Genomic DNA, 27,133 nt, shown 5'->3' on the forward strand with positions numbered 1-27,133 from the left:
GCTTGGAGCCGCCTGGTCCAGCGGAAGGTGACCCTGCCCGTGGTCTGGGTGATCTGCAGAGCCTCTTCCAACCCAAACCACTCCATTATTCTAAGGCCTGACCTGAGCTCACGGGGCTTGGCAGGGCCCTGATCCTCAAAAAGAGCCTGACTTCAGGTAGGCAGAGGAAAAAAGGCAACTCTTGTCTCTTAATAGCCGCCACGAGGGGCTCACTGTGCTGCTGTCAATAGCTCATATGTTTGTCTTTTGTCTTGCTGATGGGTAATAATTTCCCGAGCGAGCTTAGGGAGCAGTGACTCTTTTATTAAAACTAATAAGGGAGGGAGTCACAGGCCTTTAAAAATCACTCAGGAAATCATTGCTGACAAGTCTTTCTCGCCTCACCCCTCAGAAGGAAGGCGGTGAGGAGTTGGAATGCTCTGCGTGATGTCAGCTCATGGATTTGCTGCCAGGTGTGCTCAGGACCCCCAGGTTTTACAGTGTCCTGCAGCTTCACTGGAGGTGATAGAAGCTCCGGGTGTGCATTGTTGCAGAGGTTTCATTTTGTCTAAATATGGCCAAAATCACACACCAGGGGAATAAACAACTGAAACATTTTGGGTGTTTTTTAGCGCCTGCTCAAGTACTGAAAATATAAATCCTGAGAAAAACGGTGAAAGGCAGCTCTGCCCCTGTAAAGGGGGAAGAGCCAAGTGCTGGTCACGCTCCTGGGCACACCACCCACGGGTGGGTTTGCAGGGTCCATTCCTCCCAGCTGTACAGCGAGGACAAAGCGCAGCGAAGCCAGAGACTCCTCTGCCCTGGTGCAAACCTGCCCTGCCTGGGCTGCGGCTCTGGCCCGGGCAGCTGCAGCACGCAGGAGAGCAGGGAGCTGCAGCCCTGAGCTCCCAGCCGGCTCCTGCGCTGCAGGGAACCACCACCCAGCAGGGACGGAGCTTTTCTGCAAGGAGAGCAAACCCCTCACCCATCCCTAGCAAGATTCTATCTCCTTCTACAAAACCTCACCCATCCCTAGCAAGACTGTATCTCCTGATCTCACTTAGCTCTCCAAAATAGACTTCTCTTGGCCCAGCAGAGAGCCAGCCCCATCCCTGGATGGCCTGGCCTGATGGTTCATTCCCTGCACAAATCTGGACCATGTTCCAGCCTGAATTCATCCTGAAGCCCCTTCATTCATCCCTTCCCAGTGGGGGATGACATCTTTCCCTCCCGAGGGAGTATTCCCCCTGGGCCCCAGCCGGGAGCTGCGCTGCTGGGAGCTCATTTTGGGCCACATTTGGCCCAAATTTCCCTCCTGCCGCAGCAGAGGTGGGCAGGAGGCTCCGTTTGCAGCCCCGGGCCGTCTGACAGCAGCGCTGACCTCTGCCCGCCTGCCCAGCCGAGAGCAGCCCGGGGAAAGGCTGCTCATATCCATCACAGCCTGAACCTAATAAAGGACGCGATGGGGAAATGACAGAAAGAGCCGCTTCTCGCCGATATTGCTGCATTTCGCACCATTAGAACAATCTTCTGCGGAGAAAAGAACAGGGCCGTGTGCGGCCACATCCATTTCCATCCCGAGACATGCCGGCAGGAGCGCTGCCAGGGCTCCCCCGGGGCTTTCCTGGCCGTGGGGAGCCATCCCGCTACCTGCCAGGGTTCACTTCTATCCCGTGGGGAGCCTCCCTCACTGCCAGGGCTCCCCTCCATCCCTCTCCCTCTCTGCCAGGGCTCCCCTCCATCCCTCTCCCTCACTGCCAGGGCTCCCCTCCATCCCATGGGGAGCCTCCCTCACTGCCAGGGCTCCCCTCCATCCCTCTCCCTCTCTGCCAGGGCTCCCCTCCATCCCTCCTCCTCTCTGCCAGGGCTCCCCTCCATCCCTCTCCCTCTCTGCCAGGGCTCCCCTCCATCCTCTGCCGAGCTCCTCCTGGCTTTCCCCATCCTGGGATTCTCCCCCTGTGCTGCTCCACAGCTGGACTGGCACAAAGGCAGCGAGGTGATTTCCCCTTGGTCACCCAGGAGAAGGGGAAATGGAGCCCTAATTCCAGAAAATTTAGAAATGTTGGTGGTGTTGTGGGAGAGGTGGTCAGAGACCGGGTTTGGTGTCACTGCACTCTGTGCCACCTCCTGCCATGGCTGTCCCGGGTGACACCCCCAGGCAGGGTGAGGGGACAGCTGGGCTCCCTCGGGACAGGAGGGGACAGCAGGAAGGGTCTCACCACGGGCACCGGCTGCTCAGAGCCAGGGAATCCCTCTGCACTCACGGGAACCAAAAACAGACACGGGGTTGGAAAAGGAATGGGAATGTGGGGTGTCAAAACGGAGGGGAAGGGAAGGGAAGGGAAGGGAAGGGAAGGGAAGGGAAGGGAAGGGAAGGGAAGGGAAGGGAAGGGAAGGGAAGGGAAGGGAAGGGAAGGGAAGGGAAGGGAAGGGAAGGGAAGGGAAGGGAAGGGAAGGGAAGGGAAGGGAAGGGAAGGGAAGGGAAGGGAAGGGAAGGGAAGGGAAGGCAAGGGAAGGCAAGGGAAGGCAAGGGAAGGCAAGGGAAGGCAAGGCAAGGCAAGGCAAGGCAAGGCAAGGCAAGGCAAGGCAAGGCAAGGCAAGGCAAGGCAAGGCAAGGCAAGGCAAGGCAAGGCAAGGCAAGGCAAGGCAAGGCAAGGCAAGGCAAGGCAAGGCAAGGCAAGGCAAGGCAAGGCAAGGCAAGGCAAGGCAAGGCAAGGCAAGGCAAGGCAAGGCAAGGCTGCACTGGCTGGGGATCCACCAAGCCATAGTGACCTCAGGCGCACCAGGATCTGGGTGCGAGGTCACAGCAGTGACACGTGTGGCAGCAGGTCCCAACCTGCCCCAGTCACATCCTCCCCAGCAGGACAGCAATTGGCTGTGTCCTAATGGCCAGGGACACAGTGGCATCCATGGATAGGATGGCTAGAAAAGGAGCAGGAGGAGGAGAGAGAGGAGGAGGAGGAGAAAAGAAGAAGAAAAGCAGGATAAAGTAGAATAGACTAGGAAAAAAAAAAAAACTAAGAAATTAAATAAAGCCAAGAAGTAGAATGAAAAATAAGGTAATAAAAACTAAGGGATAAAATAAAAACTGAGAAATAGAATAAGGACTGCTGCTCTTGAAGTTAGACTTAAAACCAAAAAGTTCGCTTCTAATATGCCTTTTTTTCTCTCAGCTTCTCTCTCCACCTAGCTAAACTCGATTGATTTCATTCTGCTCCAGTGCTTCTCCCATGACCCCTTTGGCTCTTTAACAAACAGGACCAAATGTGGATGTTCTTCCCCAAAACCCCCATTTTCCTGTTTACCTGATTTTTTTACAGCCAAGTGCCATTCCCTGTGTGAGTTATAAATTCTCTCCCTCTAAAGAATCCAGAAGAAGAAGAAATCCTCTTCACCCAAGGCCACAGATTGGTGTAGTTCACAGAGGAAACAAGTTTAAACTTTTTTGGGTTTGGGGGATTTTTTTTTTTTCAGTTCTAAGCACGGGAGAACAGGGAGTGCCCTGTGAGCACCCAGAGGCTGCTGGGCTGATCCCCTGGCAGGTTCCACCTCCACCGGCACCTCGGAGCCCTGGAAAAACAAACTCACTCCCAAGAGATGGAGCTTCGGGGGGCTCCTGCACCTCCTCCTTCAGTCAGTGTAATTACACCAGCGGGTTTTTCTCTTTAATCACAGGATGAGCTTTCAAAAGGAAAACAACCGGGTCCGGCAGGTTCTCGCTATGGTATTTGCCGGGAGATAATTCAATTATTGTAGAAAATTATTTCAAACATTAAGATGCACAAAGTTCAGTTTCCCCTGTTTCTGCGACTATCACCCAAGCTATTGATAAGATGTCTAAATTTATTGCAGAATAATTCTGCAGGAAAAGAGATAAAAGGTTCCTGAATAAAATATGAGGCGAGAGCTGTAAATTGTAGCAATGCATATCATTTCATTCAAATGTAGGAAGCAATTACCATCTGCTATACTCATCAGTTCCCTCCTTTATGACTTAATTATATGTTTAATGCTATCAGATCAAGGAAAGGGCACAATAGATGAATGAGTGAAAGAAACAGAAAAGATTCAGCAACAAGACAAAAGGCAGATGAAAAGTAACCCAAGAACAGAATTGATTTCATTTGTTGGGAGAGGAGTTAATTTAAATAGTATATTCTATCATCTCCTGTGCTGTACCGAGATAATATAAATCATGTGTTTGTGAATTTGCTTCATACAATTTTAACAAAAGCATTCAAGTTTCTGAAAACCCAGGGTCTGCAGGTTTTGATTTATTTATGAAATGGGTAACATTTACAAAGAAAGAGCAGTGACTGACACCAAAGCATTTAAATGATTATTAACAGCACTTTGCTGTACAAGTACGAGATGACAGAGGGGAAGCTCAGCTCGGGCCCCTCCTGGCTGGGTTCTGAGACCTGCTGGGATCACCTCCCCTGGGCACGGGGCGGGGAAGGGACACCACAGCCACCACAGCCACCACGGCCACCACAGCCATGGCCACCACGGCCACCACAGCCACCTCCATCACAGCCACAGCCACGACCTCCGGGCCAGAGGGCCAGGGAGGGCACAGGGGGTGGTGGCCCTAAGACCCCTCAGGTCCCTCCACAGGACTGAGCAGCTGTCCTCCCCCAGCTGCTCTGCTTTGATGGTTGTGGGTGTGTCCTGGCAGAGCTGCTGACAACCTGCACCCACATCCTGCACCCCTCCAGCCAAAACCCTGCAGCCCTGTCATCTGACCTTTGTGTTCTGCACCCTGCACCCTGTATCCCTGCATCCTGCACTCTGTATCCCTGTATCCCTGCCCCCTGTATCCCTGCACCCCTGCACCCCTGCACCCTGTATCCCTGCATCCTGCACCCCTGCATCCCTGTATCCTGCACCCTGTATCCCTGCACCCTGTATCCCTGCATCCTGCACCCCTGCACCCTGTATCCCTGCATCCTGCACCCTGCACCCCTGCACCCTGTATCCCTGCACCCTGTATCCCTGCATCCTGCACCCCTGCACCCTGTATCCCTGCACCCTGTATCCCTGCATCCTGCACCCCTGCACCCCTGCACCCTGTATCCCTGCACCCCTGCACCCCTGCATCCTGCACCCCTGCACCCTGTATCCCTGCATCCTGCACCCCTGCATCCCTGTATCCCTGCATCCTGCACCCTGCACCCCTGCACCCTGTATCCCTGCACCCTGCACCCCTGCATCCTGCACCCTGTATCCCTGCACCCTGTATCCCTGCATCCTGCACTCTGTATCCCTGTGTCCCTGCATTCTGCATCCTGCACCCTTCTGACCATATGTGCCCGTGGAGGAAAATAATCCTGGAATAATGCAATTTGCCTAAATATCACACGGTGGGGTTAGAGCACAAAGAAGAATGCGATCTCCTGACAGAGCTCGGGGGCTTTTAACTCCCCCCAGGATCAGCAGGAGCAGTGGGGCTGGGTCCAATCCAGGGGGATGCCCTCCCATCGACCTGGGAACAGCTGGAGGTACGGCCAAGTGACATCCCTGCCGCCTAGAGCTGCACAGGGAGAGTTAAACACCACGGGCACCGAGTGCTCCTCTGACAGAACAAAACAAGTCAAGTCTCAACACTTCTCACTCGGGGTCTGAATGCAGATTTAGGATAGATATTAGGAGGAGCATTTTCCTGTGAGGGTGGGCAGGCCCTGGCACAGGTGCCCAGAACAGCTGTGGCTGCCCCTGGATCCCTGGCAAGGCTGGACACTGGGGCTTGGAGCAGCCTGGAACAGTGGGAGGCGTCCCTGCCATGGCAGGGGTGGCACTGGATGGGCTCTAAAGTCCCCTGCAACACAAACCACCCTGTGCATCCACGATTCCCACTGCTCAGCAGGGACTCACTGAGGGTTTGCCCCCACTCAGGCGGGTGTCATCCTCTCCTGGCAGTGGAGCTGTCTGAGGGCTGGATCTGCATCCCTCTGTGGGCACACCAACACCTGAGCCTGCTCACACCCTCGGCAGCTCTGTGTGCAGGCAGAGGTGTGCTGGGGAGCTTTGGAGAAAGAAAGCAGTTTTGTACTAATTCCCTTAATTTATTCGCATCAAATGTCAGTGCAGTGTCGTATAAAAGTCTTTTATGATTTTAAAACAAATGGTCCCTGAGGCAGGAAAATACTTATAGTGCCATTTCTAAAATTAATTTAATTCCTGCAGAATAGAAATAAAAAATAAAAAAAAAAAAAAAAGAAGAAAAAAAGGTGCCTGCTCGGTTGCACAAGCATCACAAATAGCCCTGGAATGTTTCTGGAGAGGCTTTTCAGCTGCACTCACCCAGGGTTTCCCAGCCTTTCTGCATTGGGAGCCTCATGCTGGGCACTGCTGGGGGCCGTGCCGTCCCCCCTCATCACCCTGTGCCACAGGGACCCCCCACACTCATTGGCACCTGCTGCTCCCCCCACGCAGCAGCAGAACCTGTTTTTGTTCTATTTCTCTGACTCACGACGGTCTGTCTCCCCCGCTGTGCCTGCACAGGGCAGCACTGCACTGACGTTCCCGGCTGGAATCCCTCCTCAGCAGCCCCTGGGATGATCATCCCCGGCCCTGCCTCGCTCCCTGTGCCCTGCTCTGGGCTGCTGCCCCTGCTCAGCTCCTGGCACGTTGGTTCCAGGCTGGGACGGGGCTGGCAGAGCTCCCAGGGACAGGCAGTGCCTTGCCCCAGCTCACCTGTCCCTCTGCAGGGGGACACGCTGCCCTCGCCCCGCAGAATCCCAGAAGGGTTGGGGTTGGAAGGGACCTCAAACCCCATCCCATTCCACACCTTGCACTGTCCCAGGGTGCTCCAAACCCCCATCCAGCCTGGCCTGGGACACTGCCAGGGATCCAGGGGCAGCCACAGCTTCTCCAGGCACCCTGTGCCAGGGCCTGCCCAACCCCACAGCCAAGAATTTCTCCCTAACACCGAGTCAAAATCCCCCCTCCTTCATTTAAAGCCACTCTCCCTTGTCCTGTCACAACAGGCCCCGCTAAAGGTTTGTCCCCATCTATCCTACTCTGTCTCCAGGGTCGTGGTGCCCATGCTGGTGCTGGGGGAGCACAAAGGTGTGAGATCTCCTGAAAACTGCTGGGATGGGTAATGAAAATGAATCCCAACCACATGAAATTCTGTTCAGTGACTCAGTCCCACACTCCCCCGCTGCTCCCACACGCCTGCTGATGCTCAGGCAGAAATGGAGCACTGAGGGACTCTTCATGCTTTGTATTTAGGGCTCCACATTTTCTCTCTCCTTCTGCTTATCCAAGGCCACCCCCAGCATGGCAGGGGGTTTGGGAACCTCCCAGAGGTGTCTCCACCTGCCCTGGCCAGCCTGGAACACAGATGAGAGAGTGATGGAGCCAGTGAGTGCTGAGGCAAAGGCAGCACCCCGCAGTGGGGAACACGGCTTTGGTCCCCACTACACAGGGAACAAGGCGGGGTGCCCCGGGCTGCACAGGGCCCTGCACCCCCCAGACCCTGAGATCCTCCCCCAGATCCTGAGATTCTCCCCCAGGTCCTGACATCCTCCCCAAAACCCTGAGATCCTCCCCCAGACCCTGAGATCCTCCCCAAAACCCTGAGATCCTCCCCAAACCCTGAGATCCTCCCCAAAATCCTGAGATCCTCCCCCAGACCCTCAGATCCTCCCCCAGACCCCGAGATCCTCCCCAAAACCCTGAGATCCTTTCCCGAACCCTGAGATGCTTGCCCGGGATCCTCCCCCAGACTCCGCCATGTCCTACAGGGAAGCCAGGCTGGTGCATTCCAGCCCCGGGGGAGAAGTGAGATGTGCAGCCCAGCCCTTGCCTGGGGTTAGGACACTCGGCTAACTGGGGGTAAAACAGCTCAGAGCTCACCGTGCTTACAGAAACCGTCGGGGTGGATGAGGAAGGAGGGTCATGATGCTTTTGGGTGCGCAGTGATGCTGAGACCAGCCTGACCGACTGACCCCACAGCTAAACATTCCCAGGGAGGGTGGGGGGGACAAGGCTCCCCGGCAGAATCCAGCACCAGTGAAGGTTCCTGAGAAAGGAACCAACGGGGCAGAGTGCTGGGGACTGACCTCCCTGCACAGCCCTGGGCACACCCGCCCAGGGACAGCGAGGCCGAGTGGGAAACGAGCAGGAGGAAGAGGAATATGAGACCAGACTGGGATGCAGGGAGACAAGGTGGAGGTTTGCAGGAGTTCCTGCCACCAGAGCCAGGGGATGATGCCCAGAGGGTCCCTGCACCCCGTGGGGAGCTGAGGCCCGGGGGCCATCTCCGCTCTGAACATCCCAGTGCTCAGCAGACAACTCGACAAATTTGGTTTAACTGTTTTGATGTAATAATGTAATTAGGTAAAAGGGTTCAGCAACCAATTGCATTTCACTAATTTCAACCATCTGCTTCAACACTTGTTCTCTGTGCGCCAGACTTCAGAGTCTTTGCTCTAATAGTAATTAATGAAACTGTTAATAAGCTACATATATCATATTATGTTGCAATAATTTATCAAAGGATAATGTTATGAGACAAATTCTATATAACAATTATAGAAAATGCCTTACATTACTAACGCTGCACACTGCTCACTAGTTTCTTTACTCTACACTCCTTAATGAATTCCCTAATTAATTTAATGCATACGTTATGCATAATTTGAAATTTAAAAACATCGCTGGGTCAGGTTTTAACCATCCTCTTTTACATGCTGTCTGCTTCTACAAGACACGTATTAGCAAAACATGACCTCTATGCAAATGAGGGTGCCCGCCGCTGTTCCCGTTCCCGGTGACGACAGCGGCTCCCCTGTGCCACGGCACACACAGTGCCAGCAGATTCACCAGAGCACTGTCTGCAGCAAAACCCAAACACCAGCAGCTACTCCAGCCTCTGCTCGTGGAACCAGCCCCGGTTTGGGGGAGAGCTGTCCTCAATCACACATCGTGCACACAGCCATCGAACACCGAGGCCTGGCTGCCGCCACCCAGCCCGGGGGAACGAGGTCAGCTTAAAAACCCAGAAACCTTCCAAAACAGAAATGCAAACTTCAGTCTCTTCATCTTCAGATTTTTAAGCATCCAGCACGCAATTGCCCAGTATTTCCCAGCCTTCTGCCTCGACAGATTTGGGGTTTTCTTGCAGAACATGACTGCAAACTCTTCTTCCAAAGTTTCCATTTTCATTCCCCCCTGACAGAGTGGAGACTCCAGGGACACCAGCAAACACCCCAGTGGGACAGGGTACTCCAACCTCAGTGTTTCCTTCAGTGGGACAGGGGAAGGTGTCCCTGCCCGTGGCAAGGCGTGGAACTGGATGAGCTTTAAGGACCTTTACAGCCCAAACCATTCTGAGACTCTTGTGCTCCACAGAAGAAATGCAATTTACCAAGCTAGCCAGGCTTTAGCAGGAGATCATTCCCTCACAAATTCTCTTTGGACAATGTATTATTTACATTGCTAAAATATGATATAGAGACCCAGAGTGAGTTATATTAACATTTCCTTATCTTCTGGGACACTTCTGGCTGAAAAAGTGTTGAGTCTTCATCTTCAAGCAAGCTTGCTTCCGTGCTTTTCCATCTGACACGTCAGATTATTTCAATGATGGAGTAGTTGATTCAATTAATTCCTCCCTACAAAAGCAGCTGTCTTGTGTCATGGGATCTGTTCAGCTATCTGGAACATTGGCACTTGCCAGGGAGGAGAGCCAAGGCGCAGAGCGTGCGGAGGGAGCGCCTGACCATACCCACACAGTGATGACTTTGTCACAACGCGTAAGGCTGGAGCTCGGAGCGACAGCTCGGGTCTCCCTGCCCTGGCAGGGCTGGATCTTGTGCCCAGGGGTTAGGGAAGAGGCTGCTGCCCTGGCCCACTGGCAGTGGAACACAATTACAGCAGCTCCGAGCAACCTGCTGTGCCCCCGTGTGGGTGCTGAGCCCCACTGTGCCCAGGGCTGAACCCTAAAACACGGCCCCAGGGTGTGCTGGCAGGGCCCAGCACCGGGGACCCAACCCTGCCCGAGGGAGGGTCAGCATCAGCAAGGGAAAAGAACAAATGAAAACAGAAAAGCTGTGCCAGCGTGGTGAATGAAGCACAGACCGTGTGCGTCAAACTTTTATTTCTAAACAAACAGAATTGTTCCGTTTAAGTTCATCTCTTGCTTACTCTCAAGCTGCTGCTCTTTTTTTTTTTTCCCCTTTAGAGAGTTCTTGCAATCTTATCCTTCCCTCCCTCTTACTGAGAGTCCTCAAGCACCATCCACACATGCAAATCCTCCGAAATCAGAACTGCCTGCCACGTCTGAAGGAGTTTGCTTGGCAAAGAAAAGCCTTGGAAAAACAACAGAGCAGCCATTTCTTTTGTTTTCCATCACACGATGTAACCATAGGCTGGGCTTTGATTGTACTAATTTTTTGAAGTATGAATATTAATGTAATTTTTTCCACTTATTTCTTTTCAATATTCATATGCACTCCAGTGGGTTGGAGCCCTTTATTTAACAAAATCTCCCACGTTGGGATTTGGGATACAGTGCATTGCTATTAAATTTACTAATACCAGAGAACTTTAAGAGAGTTTAAGCTAAGTTCAATAAAGCTGCAAAAAACACCTCAGGCTTTTTTCCTTTCACTTCAGTGCCCTGCACCCTGAGTTCTCAGACCTGCTGCCCACACCTCGCACCTGATGCCACAGCTCCTTCCCCTGACCACGTCCATCAGGACACCCAGCATATCCAGAAGAGCGGGCACAGCCAGCACTGCCAGCAAAGCCTGCCACGTCCCAGCCTGCCGGAGCAGGAGCAGGAGGGTGGTTCCTCGCTGGTTCCTTTCTTGGCGTTCTCCGGCTCAGCCCACCGGAGCTGCCGCGCTTCGCCAGCGTGGCTCCCGTGCTCTGTCATCGAGCGGGATGTGGAACACACCCACGTCCTCCGCAGCGGCTCAGCCACCGCCCGCCGCGCCCGCTGCCACGTGGAGCAGGACACGCTGGGCTCCCCCGAGCCACGGCCCCTCCGCCCCCGTGGGGACCCCGAGAACACGGCCCCTCCGCCCCCGTGGGGACCCCCGAGAAAACGGCCCCTCCACCCCGGTGGGGACCCCCGAGAACACGGCCCCTCCGCCCCCGTGGGGACCCCGAGAACACGGCCCCTCCGCCCCCGTGGGGACCCCGAGAACACGGCCCCTCCGCCCCCGTGGGGACCCCCGAGAACACGGCCCCTCCGCCCCCGTGGGGACCCCGAGAACACGGCCCCTCCGCCCCCGTGGGGACCCCGAGAACACGGCCCCTCCACCCCGGTGGGGACCCCCGAGAACACGGCCCCTCCGCCCCCGTGGGGACCCCCGAGAACACGGCCCCTCCGCCCCCGTGGGGACCCCCGAGAACACGGCCCCTCCGCCCCCGTGGGGACCCCCGAGAACACGGCCCCGCTCTCTCCCGCTGCCGCGGGCAGAGGCGCCCCAAGCGCATCACTGATCCCCAGGACGTCCCCCCAAGCTGCACCGCCCATCCCCCAGGATGTCCCCCCGAGCAGCATCACTGATCCCCGGGATGTCGCCGCCAGCCACACCGCTGGTCCCTGGGGATGTCCCCCGCGAGCACCGCCCATCCCCGGGATGTGTCCCCCTAGGCACAGCCCCGCTCCTCCCGGGATGTCCCGCCGGGGCCGGGCGGGTCCCCGGGCCGGGTTCCAGCGCGGGCGGGTCCCGGCGCGGGGTGGGGCGGGGGCAGCGGCGTCCCGGCCCCAACTCCGGCCCCATCCCCATCCCCATGCCCGGCCCCATGCCCGGCCCCATCCCCGGCCCGCCCCCCGCCCCGCTGGCCCCGCGGCTCCCGCGGCCGCCCGGGATGAGCGGGCTGCGGCGGCTGTTCCGCGGCAGCGGCCGGGCCCTGGCCTTGGTGTTCGCCGCCTCGGTGGCCTGGGTGCTGCTCGACATGGCCGCGCTCCGCCTCTCGCTCGGCGAGGCGGGCGGGCGGCTGCTGCGGGAGGCGGCGGGGCAGCGGCCGGGGCCGGGGCCGGGGCCGGGGCCGGGGCCGGGGCCGGGGATAGGGTTGGGGCCGGGGTTGGGGTTGGTGTTGAAGCGGGCGCGGCCCCCGCTCGGCCCCGAGGAGCCGGAGAAGGCAGCGGAGGAGCCGGGAGCAGCCCCGGCCGGGCACGGGGCCGGAGCCCCGGGGACATCGCCGCCTCCCCGCCAGCCCCCGGCCCCCGGGCGCGGCGGGACGGGCACGGCGCTCCTCGGAGCCCACCGGAGCGAGCAGCGTGCCCCGGGCACGGCGGGACCCACCGGCCCGGCAGCCCGGGATGCGGGGACGGCAGCCCAGCCTGGACCACAGGAAACAGACACGGGGCGGAAAGAAACTTCCTCCAGAACTCGCTTCATCCTCATCAGCAAAGAGGAGATGAACGTCGCCAGTCCCGCAGCCCCGCGCCCTGGACCCCACTCTGCGGGGAACGCCACAAGGAGACGTGGGAAGCACAAAGGACTTGCTGACAAGGGCAGTGATGGTGCCCGCGCTGCCACTGCCTCTGCTGGGGCCACCGCCACAGGTGGCCGGAGCCGGACCGTGGGTGCGACGCCAGGAGCAGCTCCTGGAGCAGCTGGCACTGGCCAGGATGGGCAGGAGCGGAGGGGAGCAGCTCCTGGAAGGGCTGGCACTGGGCAGGATGGGCAGGAGCAGAGAGGAGCAGCTCCTGGAAGGGCTGACACTGACCAGGATGGGCAGGAGCAGAGGGGAGCAGCTCCTGGAAGGGCTGACACTGACCAGGATGGGCAGGAGCAGAGGGGAGCAGCTCCTGGAAGGGCTGGCACTGGCCAGGGTGGGCAGGAGCAGAGGGGAGCAGCTCCTGGAAGGGCTGGCACTGGGCAGGATGGGCAGGAGCAGAGGGGAGCAGCTCCTGGAGCAGCTGGCACTGGGCAGGATGCGCAGGAGCAGAAGGGAGCAGCTCCTGGAGCAGCTGGCACTGGCCAGGATGGGCAGGAGCGGAGGGGAGCAGCTCCTGGAAGGGCTGGCACTGGGCAGGATGGGCAGGAGCAGAGGGGAGCAGCTCCTGGAGCAGCTGGCACTGGCCAGGATGGGCAGGAGCGGAGGGGAGCAGCTCCTGGAAGGGCTGGCACTGGCCAGGATGGGCAGGAACAGAGGGGAGCAGTTCCTGGAAGGGCTGGCACTGGCCAGGATAAGCAGGAGCAGAGGGGAGCAGCTCCTGGACCAGCTGGCACTGGACAGCATGGGCAGGAGCAGGCAGGGAGCAGCCCAGGGATGCACAGAGTTCTGTCCATGGATGCAACACTCGCCCCGAGAGACCCTCGAGCTCCCGGCCAGTTTGGACACCCTGTTGCTGTCCCTGATGATAAACAAGAGGAAGCAAAGAGTAGATGGAAAGAAGGAAACTTTAATGTCTACCTCAGCGATCTGATCCCTGTGGATCGAGCCATCGCAGACACCAGGCCTGCCGGGTAAGAGCTGCTCCCCTTGCACAACAAACCCCCGTGCTGCACCCTGGCAATGGGCTCCGTGCCTCTGGGGAGGGTTGCTGGGGGCACACCGAGCCCTCCGTGCTCCCTGTCAGATGGCTTTTGCCTGTCCCGGTCAGAGCAGCCTGTTGTTAAACAAAACTGGGTGAAGTTTGCAGGTTTGTGTAAGCTGCTGAGCCCGGCTGCCCCAAGGGGCCAGGACAGCCAGCACAGGTGATGGTGGGGCTCAGGCCTCTCTGTGCCCTAGAACCCTGCACCTGCTGCGTCAGGTGCAGCTCTGAGCATTCAGAACTCGTGTGTTGGTTCCTGGAGCCTGCAGCCCATCGGTGTGTGAAGGCAGCACCCTAACCCCACTGTCCCAAGGGGCTCTCGCACGTCGGGCTGCCACGGCCCTTCCCTCGAGGAGGTGACACCAAACCCCGGAGCCACAGGGACCTGCTGTGGCTCCACAAGCCCCTGCAGGAGAGGAGCTGAGTGCTGGCACCATCCAGGGGGCACAGAGTGGAGAGGCAGTCTGGGGGGCTCTGCTCTGTGGGCACACACAGGGAGGGATGTGCAGTTTGGGAAAACTCACAGTTACAGCTGTCATCATGAAATGTGTAACTGATCCCGCACGTCTCAGGGCTGCGCTTCAAAAAGTCACTCCCTGCCAGTAGAGCAGGACAAGGCAAGGGCAGTGCCTGGCCAGAAGAAGGACAAGAGGCTGGGAGCCCCATCCTGTGCCAGGTAGGCTCGGCAGTGCTGGGTCAGTGCTTGGACGTGATGACCTTCAAGCTCTTTTTCATCCGAAGCCATCCTGTGGCTGTGAGAGCTGCAGGGAGGGCAGGGAAGGAGCCAGCTCAGGTCAGTGCCAGGTTCACCTCTTGCACTCAGCCCTTCCCACAAACATCTCCCAGCCCCTGTGCAGAGACCCTCCCGTGTCCCTGTTCCCAGGCTCACAGACCACGGGCACAGTGTGCTGGGAACTGTGCCATGATTGTCCCCACGCCACAGGACAGTGCAGACATTCCCGCCGTGCTGGTGGTGCTGCCTGGGGTGGGATCCTGCACGGGAAGAATGGAGCAGGGAAGGAGGGAGACAGCTGGGGCTGCTTCCTGATGCCACCTGCAGAAGCCACCTTCTCCCAGGACCAGAGCCATGGTGGCACAAGGCCAGCTCTGGGTTTGGTCTGGAGCAGAGCCCCGGGGCTGCAGAGCAGGAAACACCTCCGGGGAGTGAGGCGGCTGCCCAGGAAGAGACGCTTTGCCCCGCAGGGAACGCCTTGGCCAAACAGGGCGTGTCCCCGGGGGTGTGAGCCCATGCCGCGGGGCACGGAGCTGCCCTGGGCACCCCGGTTCTGGCAGGAGCCGGTGCAGGCTCTGCCCCCGGGCTGTTGGCACAACGGATACCAGGATGGAAGGGCCAGCTCAGGGCAGTGGCTCTTGGCAGCCAACAATTCTTTTTTTGGTGTGTTCCTGTCTCTCCCAGTTTAGACACCAGTTCCTGTTGTGATTCTTCCTGGAGCACTGAAGTGGCCAATCCTTGCCTCTCTGTGCACAGTGCTCGCTGCTTTTGGAGCTTTACTGACAGTGCTGGTGCTCACGGGCGTTAACTGTGAAGCCTTGAAACACCTCTAAATTTCCTTCAGAAGATGTTCCTGTCAGAACCATCCTGTCCCATGGGGTGCCCATGAGAGGGGCCCTGGGGCTGTGTGGGGGGCTCCCCCCTCACCCCTCTGTTCCCCTCCCAGCCCTGCAGGCCTTTCCCTCGGTATTTCACATCGGGCATTTTCCCCTTCCCCGCACACTTTCCCAGAAACGCCAAGCCTGCAGGGTTTCAGGGCTGTGACTGGCCACCACCTATGAGCCCGTGTTGCTGTTGCAGGTGCTCTGAGCAGCAGGTCCACGACGACCTCCCGACCACCACCATCATCATGTGCTTTGTGGACGAGGTGTGGTCCGCCCTGCTGCGCTCCGTGCACAGCGTCCTGAGCCGCTCTCCTCCCCACCTCATCCAGGAGATCATCCTGGTGGATGACTTCAGCACCAAGGGTAGGTCAACCTTCTGCTGCCTTTATGAAACTAATATAACTTGAGGGCAAAATGCAATTTGTCCTCTGTAATCCAATTCCGAGTAGGAGAGAAATCACATTTTCTCCTTCTGCTGTATTGAAGTGCATCCCTGGCCTGCGCTGGGGCTGGGGGGAGCAGAGGACAGGGGGGTGCTGGGGTTGGCTGGGGGGGGGAAGGCAGAGGCTGCCAGAGGCTCTGGGAGCACCAGGGAGCTGGGTCCTGCCCGGCCCGTTCATCTTTGGGGCGTCCTGGCTCAGGGGCTTGTGCAGTCAGGAGATGCTCTCTCCCCTCAGTGCGCAGCTCCCTGGCAGGTGCCCCGTGTTCCCAGAGTGGGGGACACGCTGGGGGGTGGCTCAGAGGACAGGGAGCTGCAGTGGGAGCAGTGGTGAGAGAGGATCTGCCCTGCACAGTGCCTTCCATCAGCATTTCAGCTGGCACCCAGCCCCTGCTTTGTGAGGCTTCCACTCTCTGCTGAGTTCAGTCCATGGGAGCAGTTGGAAGGAGCTGGGCTTTAAATTCCCTTCCAACCCAAACTATTCCAGGATTCTATGGTGGAGGACAAAGGGGGCACAGCCCAGTTCTGCTCAGCAGCTGCCCAGCAAGGTGAGGCAGCACTGGACCCAAAAAGGACTTTTTGGTGTTTTCTGCCCACTGACCTCCCTGAGACAGAACGACACATCACAATGATGCGTCTTAAAAATCTCCATGGTGTCCTTAAAAATTTAGGAATGATGTAATTTCTGCGCTGCTGGTTCTCCAGGGGCAGTGCTGTCTCAGATGGGCCCCAGAGCTCACACCAGGAGCCGCGCCCCTGCCCAGGTGTTCACAGCCAGACCTGAGGTGTGCCTGGAGGCGCTTCCAGGGAAAATCTGCTTGTGGGTTTTCAGCCTGTCAGTGGGTCAGTCAGATCTCCCTGTGATCACTCTGTGCCCTCTGCAGAGTACCTGAAGGAGCAGCTGGACACGTACATGGCGCGGTTCCCCAAGGTGAAGATCCTGCGCCTCAAGGAGAGGCACGGCCTGATCCGGGCCAGGCTGGCGGGAGCCCAGATCGCCAAAGGTGGGACAGGAGCCGTGTCCCAGCCCTGTGGGGACCCCACAGTGCTGGCCATCTGTCTTGGTTTGAAAGACAGGTGTCTGCCAGGGAAAGCTGGAGCTTCCCTTGGAATGGAGAATGTAAACCCCCTCCCTCTGAATTATTATAATTCTGAAATTAAGGGGTTTTCAGGCAAAGATATAGGAATAGGAATAACAGCTCTTTGCTAGGAAAATTAAAATTAAAATGTAGTAGTACAAACAAACAAACAAACAAACAAAAAAAAGCAAACCCTGCCAGAGTCAGAATACAACCTGACCCCCTGTTGGTCAGGGTGTTGGTGTCAGCCCAATCCAGTCCTCCTGCAGTGCCAGCTGTGGTTCTGTGGGAGCAGAGATGATCCTGGAGAAGGCTCCAGTGGTGCTGAGATGGGTCTGGTCTCCCTCTGGGAATCCAGTGCACACAGGTTGTGCTGAATCCCAGATTTGATCCAGGTGGGAATGCTGGGCTCCTCCCCCTGAGTGAAGCCTCTCCCCATTGGATGATGAGGAATAGGTCTTGGAAGGGATAAAGAACCCTGTCCCACCTGGTTTAACAGCTGCCCATTAACAGAAGACACCTGCCCCCTTTCCCCCGGAGTCATGAGGAATGGGTCAGAGAAGAGAAAAAATTAAAAAAAAATAAATAAATAAAACACTTCCCCAACAGGTTTCAACAGGTGGCAATAGAATTCATACTTTTGGTTACATCTTGCATTGCAACCCAAGGCAGCATCCCTCTGCAGCATTGCGTTCGTCCCTCCCAGTGCACCAGGGGTGTCCTTTTGCCAGGATTTCCAGCCCCAGCTCCACCACCCGCCCCAGCCGGGCTGTGTCAGCACCGAAATGGCCGTTTCTGTCAGGAGCTGCCCTGCCAAGCAAGGACAAAACCCTCCTGGCTGTGTCTGGGCAGGTCTGGGGAGCCAAGGAGGGCTGTGGCACAGTCAGCAGTGTCGGAGATCAGGACGCTGGGGTACACAATCAATACGATTGAGTAGAAGCTATTTATTGTTTACATTAAGCTACAGTTGTAGATTGTAAGTTGTTTGTTCACGCAGTTGTGCATTATTTGATTGGGTTTTTTTCTCTTGTCTACGTGTTTAGCACTCACTTTTTAGGAAACTTAATTGGTTAAAGTTTATTATTACATTGGGCCTCTTAGGTTTTGCATTTTTGGTTTTTGGTTTCTCGGGGGGTTTTTTTGTTTTTGATTTAGTCTTGTTTTTGTTTTAGTAACTTTGATGAATCTTTGAGAGTTTTGCTAACAACGACTACAGGTGGTTTGATAAAAATATTTCCAAACCCTTTGGTTGGTAGACAGAATGGCTTAAGTTATGCAGATGCATTGCTGCACAGCAGCACCCTGAGCCCACAGGGTGCCCCGGGAGCTGCTCACAGGGGCTGGGTTGGAGTTGATCCTCCCCCACCTGTGCCACAGGTGCTGTGCTGACATTCCTGGACTCACACGTGGAGTGCAACGTGGGATGGCTGGAGCCACTGCTGGACAGGGTCCGCCTGAGCCGGACCAAGGTGGCCTGCCCTGTCATCGAGGTCATCAGTGACAAGGACATGAGGTGAGGCAGCCTGTCCCTGGTGAGGCAGCTCATCGCTGGCAATCCCACAACCCAGACTGGTGTGCTGAGCAAAACCTGACTGGGACCACCAGCGCATCCATTACAGGCAGTGAATCCTTGCCTCCAGACCCCCCGCAGCTTTCCACAGGGGACACAGAATATTGCTGTACACCAGGAATTAACATCGGCTGTGGATGTGGCCCGTGTTCATCACACACCATCTCGCTTTTTCGCAACTTTTAGTACACGAAGAGGATTCCTGATGAAATTTGTTAAAATCCTGGTTTAATTACCTACAGATATTCATCTTCACTCATTAGGGGTGACATTTCAATCAGGAATGTGACTCGGAATTAGCCTGCCCAATCTTTTTCTCTGTTTAGTTACATGACCGTGGACAACTTCCAGCGTGGGATTTTTACTTGGCCGATGAATTTTGGATGGAGGCAGATTCCACAAGAGGTCATTGAGAAAAATAAAATCAAGGAGACTGATATAATAAGGTAAGAAAAAAAAAAACAAATGTGAGAGCTTTGCAAACCAGCCTGGTCCTTTGGTAATAATTTAGCAGGAAAGGCTCCTTGGAGGCCAAAAATTGTTCTTTAGTGGCCAAAGCTGTGCTTTCCAGGACAGCTGAAGTACAGGAATGCCCGCATCAGGCACGGGCAAAACCCAGGAAGCGTTTCCCTCCATGCATGGCACTGCTGGCATGTCAGCCAGGACAGCATCCCACTGCCTTTCCCCCTTCCCTGCCCCATTCCAGCTTTCAGGCCAGGTGAAGCCATCGAAATGCCCTCTGTGTCACAGCCACTGACACTCCGTGTGGCCTCTCTGTTCCCAGGTGCCCTGTCATGGCAGGTGGCCTGTTCTCCATCGATAAGAAGTACTTTTTTGAGCTGGGAATGTACGACCCGGGACTGGATGTCTGGGGAGGGGAGAATATGGAGATTTCATTCAAGGTAGGTCACTGTCACACAGCTGTACCCCTGCCAGCCTGGGTGAGTGCTGGGGCTCGGGCAGGGGCTCCCTGGGGACAGCTCCACGCTGGACACCCCGTTTCCCTGAGCACCTGAGCTCCTCTCTTGGCCGGCACAAAGCCAGCGCCCACCATCAGCTGGTGTCCCTGTCAGCGACCTCTGTTTCTCAGGTCTGGATGTGCGGAGGAGAGATCGAGATAGTCCCGTGCTCCAGGGTGGGGCACATCTTCAGGAACGACAATCCCTATTCCTTCCCAAAAGACCGGGTGAGGACGGTGGAGAGGAACCTGGCCCGCGTGGCAGAGGTGTGGCTGGACGAGTACAAGGAGCTGTTCTACGGGCACGCCTACCACCTGGTGCTGAGCAGGGTGGATGTGGGGGACCTGAGCCAGCAAATCCAGCTGCGGGACAAGCTCCAGTGCAAAACCTTCCGCTGGTACCTGGAGAACGTCTACCCGGACCTGGAAGCTCCCCTGGTTAAAGCCAGTGGGCTGGTGGGTACCCAAGGGCTTTGCTGCTCTCAGGGGGTGCCTGTGCCCTATCAGACATCCAGGATGTTGCCAAAGGCCAGGAAGCTGTGCAGCAGCAGCAGCAGCAGTGTGGGGGATGCTGCCCAGGGCCCAGAGGTCACAGCACCCTGGGTATCTGACAGGGCACAGAGGTCACAGCACCCTGGATATCTGATACAGAGGTCACAGCACTCTGGATATCGCCTAGGGCACAGAGGTCTGGATTCCAGAGCATTTCTGTAAAGAAATAGGTCACAGACAGAAGGGATAATTTCCCCCTGGAGAGCTGGCTGGGTGTTCGGATGGTTGAGAGGGCACACGGCAGTGCCAGGACAGGATGTGTCCCCGGGGTGCGATGTGCCCCAGGGTCTGTGGGTGCAGGCTCTGTAGGGTCGGGCTCTGTGGGTGCACGGTCTGTAGGGTCGGGCTCTGTGGGTGCAGGCTCTGTAGGGTCGGGCTCTGTGGGTGCACGGTCTGTAGGGTCGGGCTCTGTGGGTGCAGGCTCTGTAGGGTCGGGCTCTGTGGGTGCAGGCTCTGTAGGGTCGGGCTCTGTGGGTGCACGGTCTGTAGGGTCGGGCTCTGTGGGTGCACGGTCTGTAGGGTCGGGCTCTGTGGGTGCAGGCTCTGTAGGGTCGGGCTCTGTGGGTGCAGGCTCTGTAGGGTCGGGCTCTGTGGGTGCACGGTCTGTAGGGTCGGGCTCTGTGGGTGCAGGCTCTGTAGGGTCGGGCTCTGTGGGTGCAGGCTCTGTAGGGTCGGGCTCTGTGGGTGCACGGTCTGTAGGGTCGGGCTCTGTGGGTGCAGGCTCTGTAGGGTCGGGCTCTGTGGGTGCACGGTCTGTAGGGTCGGGCTCTGTGGGTGCACGGTCTGTAGGGTCGGGCTCTGTGGGTGCAGGCTCTGTAGGGTCGGGCTCTGTGGGTGCACGGTCTGTAGGGTCGGGCTCTGTGGGTGCAGGCTCTGTAGGGTCGGGCTCTGTGGGTGCACGGTCTGTAGGGTCGGGCTCTGTGGGTGCAGGCTCTGTAGGGTCGGGCTCTGTGGGTGCACGGTCTGTAGGGTCGGGCTCTGTGGGTGCAGGCTCTGTAGGGTCGGGCTCTGTGGGTGCACGGTCTGTAGGGTCGGGCTCTGTGGGTGCAGGCTCTGTATGGTCGGGCTCTGTGGGTGCAGGCTCTGTATGGTCGGGCTCTGTGGGTGCACGGTCTGTAGGGTCGGGCTCTGTGGGTGCAGGCTCTGTAGGGTCGGGCTCTGTGGGTGCACGGTCTGTAGGGTCGGGCTCTGTGGGTGCACGGTCTGTAGGGTCGGGCTCTGTGGGTGCACGGTCTGTAGGGTCGGGCTCTGTGGGTGCACGGTCTGTAGGGTCGGGCTCTGTGGGTGCAGGCTCTGTATGGTCGGGCTCTGTGGGTGCACGGTCTGTAGGGTCGGGCTCTGTGGGTGCACGGTCTGTAGGGTCGGGCTCTGTGGGTGCACGGTCTGTAGGGTCGGGCTCTGTGGGTGCAGGCTCTGTATGGTCGGGCTCTGTGGGTGCACGGTCTGTAGGGTCGGGCTCTGTGGGTGCACGGTCTGTAGGGTCGGGCTCTGTGGGTGCACGGTCTGTAGCACGGCTCCGCCGCCAGCAGAGCGCAGCAGCCGCTCGCGTTCCCGGCGCTGCGGGGCCGGAGGAGGGACCGGCGCCGCTCCGGGCACGGAACCCGCGCCTCGCCGGGGGCAAAGAAGACTTTAAAGTCCTTTTGGATTCAATGCTGCCTCCACAAGCCCCTGCTTGGCGCCTGGTGAGAGAAACCTGGTAAGGCTCCCCTTCTCCTCCACCACAGAATTCCAGAATGGTCTAGGTGGAAAGGGACCTTACAGCTCAGCTTATTCTATCCCCTGCCGGGAGCTGGGACACCTTTCACTAGACCACGTTGCTCCAAGCCCCGTCCAGCCTGTCCTGGAACACTCTTTTCTGCCTCCCCCAGTTATGTGAACAGTGTTAACCAGAGTCCTGTGAACCCAGCAGGTTCAGTGCACTGTAACGTCCTCTCCTCCTTCTTGGGAATTTATGTCTAAATCGTCATTTTGTTGTCGTTTCCCAGCTCGTTAACGTGGCCCTGGCAGGCTGCATCGCCGTGGAAGGGACCACCCTGGCTTTTGAGGAGTGTGATGTTAACAACACGGTAAGGACAGCCTGCAGGCACCCCGGGTGTGTCACACTGCCTGTGGCACTCGGCCTGGAGCTCCTGTGGCCTGTCCCCTCCCCGGGAGCCAGCACAGCCCTCCCCACCCGGGGACATGGCCAGGCAGGCCTGGGAGCAGCCAGGGGCAGGAACTGCCTGCTGGCACAGCCTGTGGCCGAGCAGCAGTGTCAGAAACAGCAAATTCAGCTGGTTAGGAAAGTTTGATAAAGCTGGGAGTTTGCACATGGAAACAGAGGAACATTTCAATGCCAGCCCATGATTTGTGTGCAGATGCTGAACATCCAGCTGCACCTTAAAGCCCTTTCAGTGCCTTGGCTCCAAGGGGGCCAGACAAGGACCCAGAGTGGCAGGACACGGGGAATGTGTCACTGCCAGGGGGCAGGGCTGGGTGGGATTTTGGGAAGGAATTCCTGGCTGGGAGGTGGTGAAGCCCTGGCACAGGGTGCCCAGAGCAGCCGTGGCTGTCCCCAGCCAGCCCTGCCTGACAGGGCCGTGTCTCTCCCTGCTCCCTCCCCACAGAACCAGCACTTCAACTACACGTGGCTGAGGCTGATCCAGCACGGGGAGCTCTGCCTCGCCCCATCCGGTGTCCTGGGAGCCCTGGGCCTGCGCCACTGCCAGGGCAGGAGCCGCAGCCTGGCCTGGCTGCACCGGGCACTGGCCACCCCCATCCAGCCAGGGCTGGTGAGTGATGTAGGATGGCTGAGGGATGAGCCCTGCGCTCCTGGGAGGGGTCACTGTGCCAGGAGGACACTGACAGGGGGACAGCATGGCACCCTCAGCCTGGCCTGGCTGCCCAGGGCACTGGCCACCATCCAGCCAGGGCTGGTGAGTGATGTAGGATGGCTCAGGGATGAGCCCTGCCCTCCTGGGATGGGTCACTGTGCCAGGAGAGCACTGATGAGGGGACAGCCTGGCACCCTCAGCCTGGCCTGGCTGCACCGGGCACTGGCCACCATCCAGCCAGGGCTGGTGAGTGATGTAGGATGGCTCAGGGATGAGCCCTGCACTCCTGGGAGGGGTCACTGTGCCAGGAGAGCACTGATGAGGGGACAGCCTGGCACCCTCAGCCTGGCCTGGCTGCACCGGGCACTGGCCACCATCCAGCCAGGGCTGGTGAGTGATGCTGCAGCACTGTAGGATGGCTCAGGGATGAGCCCTGCTCTCCTGGGAGGGGTCACTGTGCCAGGAGGGCACTGATGGGGGAACAGCCCAGCCCCACCCTGTGCTGCCCCTTTGCCAAGGCCACCTGTCCACCCAGAGAGGTGCTGGTGCACCCCCACACTCCTCGTGCCCCTCTGCCAGGGGTTGTGTCTGTCCCAGTGCCCCAGCACTGCTGCCAGGCTGGGGACGTGGGGACACAGCGGGCGCTGCCACTGCAGCAGCAGCGGCAGCAAAACAAGCTGGCTTGACACAGAAACCATCAATAGCACTTAGAGGGAGATGAGGCAGCATCGATTGGCTCTCAGCTCACGGGGGGGCTTTAAAGGCAGCGTTTATGGAAAGGACAAGAATGGATACTTACACTAATTGCCTGCTCTGCACAAGGAGTCATGGCTGTACCTCTGGCAGCCTGGTGGAAGTAGCTGTCCAAAACGCTCTGAGTGGCACAGTTTATTGTTGAGGAAAAAAACACCCTTCAGTTAGAAAGAAAAAATGCAATTGGATTGCACATTCAATATACAGACAATTTCCTGTCCCCCTTTGGTTTTTTTAGCCTAAAGTGTTGAATGCCACAGGCGTACCTTGGGTGTTTAGGGAAAAATACAGGAAAATTTTTATTCACTTACTGAAAATTGTGGAATTGTCATTTCACTTTGTGAAGAATATGCAGAAATGCCCAGGGAGCTGTATGGGGCACGGGCAGGTCTTGTCTCCTGTTCCAGCCTGATTCCTCAGCTGAGGGTGAGATGGATTTGTCGGTGCTTTTACTGGTGCACCACTGGGGAGAGCTCAGTGGCTGGTGTCCGAAGGAGTCCCAGTGCTCTGTCCTCTCCTGACATCAGGCATTGTGCGTCCTAGGACGTGAAGTGCAGTTCCTGTCTGCACAAAGATGCAGCTTCTGCCCAGACCCCCCTCCACACGTCACATCTGCAGTGTTTCACCTCGGGGTTAGTGAGCTGCTCCTGAGAACCACTGCAGTGCAGGGAGGGGCACAGGAATGTCCCTTGCCTGTGCAGCCCCTGCAGCATCACCTGGCTGGGGTTAGAGAGGTTAATCCAAGCAGATGTGAAAAGCAGAAGGGTGGAGGTCACGCAGACTCTCCCTACTTTCAGTGCCCGATGTACTGCCCCAGCCCCTGAGCTCGGGGCTGAGTTACCCGATGTCCTGTTCAGTGCAGTAACTGTGCCGAGTCCCTCAGCCAACAAACTAAATCACAGAAATCCGTCCCCTACTGTCCACTCCCTGCGTAGCAAATCCCACCCCAGTGACTCCCTCCGCACGGCCATTCCCCTTTCAGACAGTGAGAGAGCTCATCTCCCTGTTCCCAGTGAAGGAAGAGCCAGGAGGCACAGCAGGTGTGGTGTGACCCTGGCACAGGTGTGACCCTGGCCCAGGGACAGCTGCAGGCTTGGATCCCACGCCAAAGTCCCAGGGAGTCAGCAGCGAGACCTCAGGTATTAGGGACGAGCCAAGAAAGGGTGCACGTCATGAGCTGGCCTTCCTCAGAGGGAAAGTAGGGCTGCTGCTGCTGCAGGAGCCCTAAAGCCTGAACACCCCTAAGCCTGAGCGCCCCAAAGCTGGGCCCCCCTAAGTCTGAGCCTCCCTAAAGCCTGAGCCCCCCAAAGCCAGGCCCCCCTAAGCCTGAGCCCCCAAAGCCGGACCCCCCTAAGTCTGAGCCCCCAAAAGCCAGGCCCCCCTAAGCCTGAGCCCCCCAAAGCCAGGCCCCCCTAAGCCTGAGCCCCTCAAAGCCGGACCCCTCTAAGCCTGAGCCCCCCAAAGCCGAACTCCCCTAAGTCTGAGCCCCCCTAAAGCCTGTGCCCCCCAAAGCCAGCCCCCCCTAAGCCCTGCCTGTCTCTCCTGCAGACCGACCACATCATCTCAGAGCACCAGCACCTCCCGCAGCCGGCGTGCCTGGAAGTGGATCCCACGTACAGAGCCCTGAGGGTGAGGGGCTGTGACCCCACAAAGGCCCATCAGAAGTGGCACTTTGGCAGCTACCACGCGGACTGAGGGCTGCAGCAGCACCGCCCCGGTGTCACCTTGGGCTCAGCCAGGACATCGCGGTGGCTGATGGCACCTTCCAAAGGGGGAGTGCATTTCCCGAGGAGAACTGAGATCTGTGGTTTGATACCAGCACGTGGAGGGATCCAAACACTGAGAGCAGCACGTCTGGTGTGACAGTGCCTGGACAGATCAGCGTCGTTTTCCCTCGCCATAGGAGGCTTTGGAAAAACTCGTTTTCTCTGTTATTAAATGGAAATATTTTTTGAAGTCCCCATCCTACTGTAAGCAAACATCCCTCAGTTCCCCCCGACAGCAGCACAACCTGCAGAAATACTTCCAGGGCCCTGTAACTCTGTAAGCAGCAAATTGGGCTGTTAATTCCTCCACAGAAACTGAAGTTTGTTGACCAATGCATCAAAAAAAGATCCAGCACCATGTCCAGACCGGATCTGGCCGCAGGATCCCTCCCTGTGGCAGCTGTTGTGTGACAGGTGAGGATCAGGGTTCAGTGAGGAACCAGTGCACATCAGTAAAGCCCACATTTTATGGTGGGAGGTGGATGGGGGTCAGCTCCTCGCAGGGGCTGTGGGAAAGGCCTGGAGCAGTCCCTCCCTGCGCCAGGACACACGTCCCTCGCTCTGTTTGGTGGGGACAGGCGCTGCTGGGGCAGGGAACCAGAGGTTATCCTGCTTCTTGCCAGAGGCACACTCCAGGGACCAGCCTGGAAGCTCCTCATCCCTGGGCAGCCAGGCTGTCCCACCCTGGGGTGCCAGGACCCCAGCCATGCCCCCGAGCCCCTGTGGCGTTCTGGGGGCTCTGCAGGAGCACTGCTGCTCCCCTCAGCCCAGGCTGCAGGGCACAGCCAGGCTCTGCTCACCAAACTCCCTCTGGGCTCACTGCCGCGGGCAGGCGCTCTCTGTCCTGTGAAGTTCTTCATCCCCAAAACGCATCACCAGTCACTGATGGGGTGGATTTGATGGCAGAACAAATTCTGCGTGCCAAGGTGGTGAGACCCAGAGTACGTAACAGCAGGCAGGGTTTTACCCCTGCTCCCACTGGGAATTCCTGCTGTGGGATGCTGTGCCCTGCGGGGTTGCAGTGGGGGGCAGTGCTGTGCTGAGCCGAGGGGCTGCTCCAGCACAAGCCCTGGTGTCCCTGGGCTGGGCATGGCACTCAGAGCCCCCCGCCCTGCCTCACTCCCCTGCCTCTCCTTTGGGTGTGCAGCAGGCCCCGGCAGAACACTGCCTCTGACGTGGCGCATCAGTGCTGACAGCATCTGACAGGCTCAGTCTGCCAAAACATTGACTGGCCCAACAGATTTTCCCAGTTGACTCCTATTCCAACTGTCTTCCTGATTTTCTCTCCCTCCTTCAGCGCAGCTAGCCCGCAGTCACCATCAGGAAAAATGACACAGACGTTGTTTGGGCAGTCAGCTCGTATCAGGAGCATGAATTTCATCAAATTCTGTTTGCTGACATTCAATCACTTGTCACCGAGCAGGCACCGGGCAGTCATATGTCACGGTCACATCCCATCGGCAGCCCTGTCACTCGCACGCCGCCGCCCCGCTCGTGTAAATGCTCACTTCCCTGTTGGATCTTTGCTCAGAGAGCCGAGGGTGCCCGGGGGCTGCTGGCAGTGAGCTGGGGCGCTGCTGCCGCTCGGTACTGAGAACATTCCGAGGGCACCAGTCAGCCCAGTCTTCCAGAAACGAGAGCATTTTTCCGGCAGGCTCGGCAGCCGCGGCTCCCCACGGACACCGGGGCGGGCACCGCACCCCGGGCGGCGGCTCCGGGAGCGGCAGGGTCGGCGAGCGAGGCACCGGGGATGGAAAAACCCCTGTGTGGGGTGGGGACAGCAGTCCCCGATGTCCCCCGTGTTAAATTGGTATTTTAAAAAAAATGGATTAAATTATAATAGACGAAGCTGCTTGCTCCGAGCACACTGTGTTAAATCTGACCAACTTGGAGCCTCCCCAGGGGCCCCTCCCGAGTTACTACCAGGCTGAACCATAAAGCATCACCCCAGGAAGAGCCTTCCAAGCAGCCACGACCCTGATTTCTGCCCGTGTCGGCTCCTCGCTCGGCGCAGGGGAGGGCAACAGCTGAGGCGGTTGCTGCAGCCACCGCTGCTGCAGGTGTGGTGACAACTGTCACCAACGCTCTCCACGAGGTCCG

The 27,133-nt window shown here is 57.9% G+C and overlaps 1 protein-coding gene across 2 annotated transcripts; it reads left to right on the forward strand.

Moving 5' to 3' along the window:
* Positions 1 to 11,811: 11,811 nt before the first annotated feature.
* GALNT5 (polypeptide N-acetylgalactosaminyltransferase 5) lies at positions 11,812 to 25,607 on the forward strand. 2 transcript variants are annotated; one of them, XM_066190495.1, is made up of 10 exons: positions 11,812 to 13,418; positions 15,300 to 15,466; positions 16,427 to 16,546; positions 17,999 to 18,134; positions 18,518 to 18,637; positions 18,976 to 19,093; positions 19,282 to 19,605; positions 21,687 to 21,767; positions 22,308 to 22,472; positions 24,816 to 25,607. In XM_066190495.1, exons 1-10 carry the CDS (start codon positions 11,812 to 11,814, stop codon positions 24,960 to 24,962), a joined length of 2,985 nt encoding a protein of 994 aa, XP_066046592.1. In that variant the 3' UTR covers positions 24,963 to 25,607. The 2 variants fall into 2 exon arrangements, with proteins under 2 accessions (XP_066046592.1, XP_066046593.1); XM_066190496.1 differs by lacking the exon at positions 24,816 to 25,607 and adding an exon at positions 21,231 to 21,397 and having other exon boundaries at positions 22,308 to 22,434.
* The last annotated feature ends 1,526 nt before the right edge of the window (positions 25,608 to 27,133 follow it).

Source organism: Chamaea fasciata, unplaced genomic scaffold (assembly GCF_029207755.1).
Source record: "Chamaea fasciata isolate MVZ Bird 193981 ecotype frontalis unplaced genomic scaffold, bChaFas1.0.hap1 SCAF_8, whole genome shotgun sequence".
Classification (NCBI taxonomy): Eukaryota; Metazoa; Chordata; class Aves; order Passeriformes; family Sylviidae; genus Chamaea; species Chamaea fasciata.

Bases quoted from the DNA above. Each gene is read 5' to 3' on its own strand.
- GALNT5 (XM_066190495.1), top strand. From the start codon at position 11,812: ATGAGCGGGCTGCGGCGGCTGTTCCGCGGCAGCGGCCGGGCCCTGGCC. The intron at 16,547-17,998 runs GTGGGACAGGAG...CCTGTGCCACAG, and splicing joins GGGAGCCCAGATCGCCAAAG to GTGCTGTGCTGACATTCCTG. The intron at 19,094-19,281 runs GTAGGTCACTGT...TCTGTTTCTCAG, and splicing joins ATATGGAGATTTCATTCAAG to GTCTGGATGTGCGGAGGAGA.